The following is a 4,120-nucleotide window of genomic DNA, read 5'->3' as shown; positions in this document are numbered from 1 at the left end:
AGCGGATCACATACCGTAAAAAGGGCCCCAAAAAATCTGAAGAGCATATGATGAGCATGCAGATGTGGACTCAGAGTTTGAGGACAACTATGATGTCAGTGATGCAGAATTGAAGGGTGCTGGAGTCAATGAAGAGGAAGAAGAATCAGAGGATGAACTTTTGCTTACAAAAACATCGAACCAGGAGCTTGAAGCAGATAGCGCACCTAAGCCCAAGAAATCCAGGTCAAAATATGTGCAGTTCCATGAGAATCATCCACAGTATGACACCCATCATGTGAAGCTGCTGGATGAGTCAGAGGCATATGTTCCCAACTTCATTGGTGGCTCGCTCCCAGGAGAGATGCAGGCAACCGTGAACAATATTGCATGACCATGCTCACTCTCTTCAAGCCTTGGCGCAATGGACAGGATCTGAGACCAAGCCAGGATGTGCTCTGGGATGATGTGTTCAATGGCTATTCATTCTCAGAGCGGCAGCTGGAGGTCATGAAATTCTTCCATATCAAATATGAGTGCAATGATGCCAGGGATGACTATTCTGCTGCTCGTAAAAAGGGAGGAAAGACTGGTCCTTCACCATTCAACATGGATAATGCCACCCTGGATGACCTGGACACCCAGTATTATAATGATGATGGGGAACTCAACATCAGCGAGATTGAGGAGATGGTGCTGCGGACCAATGACTGGACAGAGCTGAGCAATGCAGAAATAAGCAGACGCACACAGATGCTGCAGGCAGAACAAATCATCCAGGCTTCAGGCTGGCTAAACCCCATGAAAGAAAAGAACACTTCTGAACTGCCATCAAAGTTCAACAGCAAGGAACTTGGGTGGAGAGGGCCATGACTGGCAGATCCGATTGATGAGGTGGAGGAAGGTGTGGCTTTCTGAAGGCTTCCAAGCCATACTACTGCAATAATGATGGCTGTTCTGCCTTGTAGGATCAATTAACAAATATATCGGCAACATCATTGAATAGAGATTGAAAAACTGAATCTGGTGGTATATAATACTTGTGGGTGAGGCAATGATGCCATCAGGTCTGTGCCATTGAGCACTTATTGCTAATTGTGGCATTGATAGAATTTTGTGTGCACATTTGGATTCTCTTCTATAGCTTTCTGGTGATATACATTTTGTGAAATATGGACCAGTAGGCACCAGATTATTGAGAGAGTTGTGAAGGGAGCCCAACTGCAATATAATGTGTATTGTTGGCCCATTTTGTACCATAACATGGGATCAATGTCTATCTTCAGAAAGCTACTTTCAATGTGGATCTAATGGTGGTATGACTATGCATTATATGCAATACACAGGTGTTGATCTGCCAGCCAGTTCATTTGATGCATTGGTCCCACTATCTTCTGTGCTATGGAATGAAAGTGTGTTAGGATGTGATGGTAAGACTAGGCATATGACAGAATGAGCATGAACACTATATAGTGTGCATTCAATCTGCATTATCAGAACCTAGAAATCTATTTATCGCTTTGTACTCCAATTGATGCCTCCAAATGGCAACCTGTTAACACACCAATAGCACCATTGTGTGGAGCTCAATTTTCTGAATCTGACAGTATATAACACTTCATATATTGCTTAGGAATTCATTGATCTAGACCCGCTTCAATCCCCCATTAGTGACATATTGTGACCAATTGTCACTTATAGGGGTCTATTTGGCCCGTAGTTCCCTCAGATGTGCTCACAACAATACACAAACAACCCCATTATATTCTCCTGATCCATAGCTTTCTGGTGATACCACATTTGTTTGATTTGGTGAACATTACGTGAGGTTGCCAGACATAATGCTCGGAGGTACACAGGTCACAGTAGAGTCACGTGACCGTGCCGCACGGCATATGCCTGCGTCGAAAATCCGACCCAGGTGTATGCCGGGTGGCAGGATTCAATCTCCGCTCCAATTTGACTAGTATCATTGATAAATGGGCTACAAAAGTGCAGATGGGTGGATTCCTCTGCTATCCCTTTGTCAAATATACATGTGTTATGTACCATCAGAAACCTATTTAAGGGCTCTACCTGATGGTGACACTCACAAGTTTTTATCTGATCTCTGTAGTGTTCAAAATTCAAGACCTCCTGCAAACCAGAAGACTAAAACAGGTGTTGAGCCCACAATTCTGCCAACTGTGATGCTATTCACATTGTCTCTTTTCTAATGTGTCTATTCTAATGGGTAAGATAATATTCCAATATAAAGTCATCAATTTAGTCAATGCTTGGCATTCACAGAAGATAATCAACAAGTTGCAACAGAGTTTTACAAAAGTACACAAAATCGTGTTTTAGGAGGTACCCTGATTACCAATGAATGTTGATATATATATCATTAGACTCTGCTAGCCAAGCTCTATACAGTGGAATGGTTTTCCAAGCCTCATATGCATCATATGGTGCAGAAATGGCCAAACAATGTTAATGAAAGAAGGCTCTGTAAAGCCTGATCTGGTGCGTCAAATAAGCGCCCAAAGCGTGATTTGGTGAAGTCCGATGGGCGCTAGTAGATCGCGCTGGCCCAGCGCGATCTACTAGCGCCCGTGGTACTTAGAAAGAATTTTTGAAAAGCAGGCACTTTTTGGCAGTATTTCCCTAGCTGTTTCACCAGTTCTCATCCATATAGCACATATTTTATATCATCAGAAAGCCCTTTACCAGCTCTATAGGATGGCGTTATTACAGTCTTGACATGATTCAAATTAGCCTATCAATCAGGGAAATACCTTATTTTCAGCCTTTCAATGATGATATTTCCTTTACTACTTCACCAGATCTCATCCATGTAGCACATATTATACTATATATAAAAGCCCTTCACAAGCTGTACACCATGGTGCTATTATGGCTTCCATTTTTCTCATATTGCACTCTAAATCCAAGGCATACTTCATTTCTACCTTTTTTCCAAGCCAGGATGCATGCATCAGTTGAGGCATCAATTGCTCCAGTGACTGCCAATGGTAGATGACATGCAAAAACAGATATGACCCTCTATTTTAGTACATAATACCTCAACTGATAGCTGACTAGCCTCTCTTAGTGGCATGTGCCATCCAAATACTACTACCAGATCACTGCTCTAAAAGGAAACTAGGGGTATAGTACTTGAACTACACTATATCATGTGTTAAGGGTCTGTTTTGATACAGTGCATAGCCTATAGGCATAGTGTGCAGTGAGCGGCAGATGTGCTGTGCAACCTAGGGTTACACAAGCACCCAGGGGAGAGGCTTTACATGTGGTAAGAATTGTGATTAGAACTGCTCTAAGGCTAACCCTAAGCTGTGCTATTGGAATCCAACCCTAACCCTGCGAACATTACAAAATTTTGTATGTGGCGCCTATCAGAAAGCTAATGATGGGTAAGTAATTTTTTCCCACGGGGTCGACTTTCCGACATGCAAGTTGGCAGGAAGGTCACCCCATAAGAAACGATTTCTTCGTTCCTCATCAATCGTAAGATATGAGCTCTGCAGACCGGAAGAACGTACTCGCTGCCAAGCGCCAAGAGATACTGGATGCCAGAGATGCCCAGGCTGCACTTAAAAAACTTGTCAATGCGAGTACACTGGCCACGAGGTCAAGGTTGTTGACAGGTCATACTATATGAGCAAAGCATTCAAGGCACAGGACCAGGAGGCTCAGGCACTCATTGACACCACTGCCAAGGAATTCAGTCTGAATGAAGCACAGGAGAGAGCCTTCCGCGTCGTTGCAAACCATGCTGTAGAGTCCAATGGTGAGCATCTCAAAATGTACCTCGGGGGCATGGCAGGCACAGGAAAGTCACAGGTCATCAAAGCTTTGACACACTTCTTTGCTGCTCGCCAGGAAAGCTACCGGTTTATGTGCATGGCCCCCACTGGATCTGCTGCAGTGCTTATTGGAGGATCTACATACCATTCCATGCTAGGACTCAGACAAAATGCATCCTCAGACTCTGTGGCTACCCTGCTCCAAGTGCACGCTCGCCTGCAGAATGTGGAGTACATGTTCATTGATGAGATTAGCATGGTTGACTGCGGAAGCGTGTATACTATCTGTGCAAAAATGTGTGCATCACTGAAGAATGATGGGGCACCCTTTG

General features: G+C 43.8%; 2 protein-coding genes across 2 annotated transcripts; both read left to right on the top strand.

Annotated features, from left to right (window-relative positions):
• Positions 1-375: 375 nt before the first annotated feature.
• TRAVEDRAFT_52243 (uncharacterized protein) lies at positions 376-852 on the top strand (the record flags this gene model as incomplete). The annotated part of the gene is made up of 1 exon (XM_008044667.1): positions 376-852. The coding sequence occupies one exon, from the start codon at positions 376-378 to the stop codon at positions 850-852; it is 477 nt and encodes a 158-aa protein (XP_008042858.1).
• Positions 853-3,636: 2,784 nt separating this feature from the next.
• On the top strand, positions 3,637-4,089 carry TRAVEDRAFT_82251 (uncharacterized protein; the record flags this gene model as incomplete). Its single annotated transcript, XM_008045089.1, has 1 exon — positions 3,637-4,089. A coding segment is annotated over one exon (453 nt), but the record flags the coding sequence as incomplete, so codon positions are not given.
• Positions 4,090-4,120: the final 31 nt, after the last annotated feature.

The sequence above is a fragment of the Trametes versicolor genome (genome assembly GCF_000271585.1).
Source record: "Trametes versicolor FP-101664 SS1 unplaced genomic scaffold TRAVEscaffold_11, whole genome shotgun sequence".
Classification (NCBI taxonomy): Eukaryota; Fungi; Basidiomycota; class Agaricomycetes; order Polyporales; family Polyporaceae; genus Trametes; species Trametes versicolor.
The sequence above is the reverse complement of the archived record's forward strand: the minus strand, read 5'-3'. Positions and strand labels throughout refer to the sequence as shown.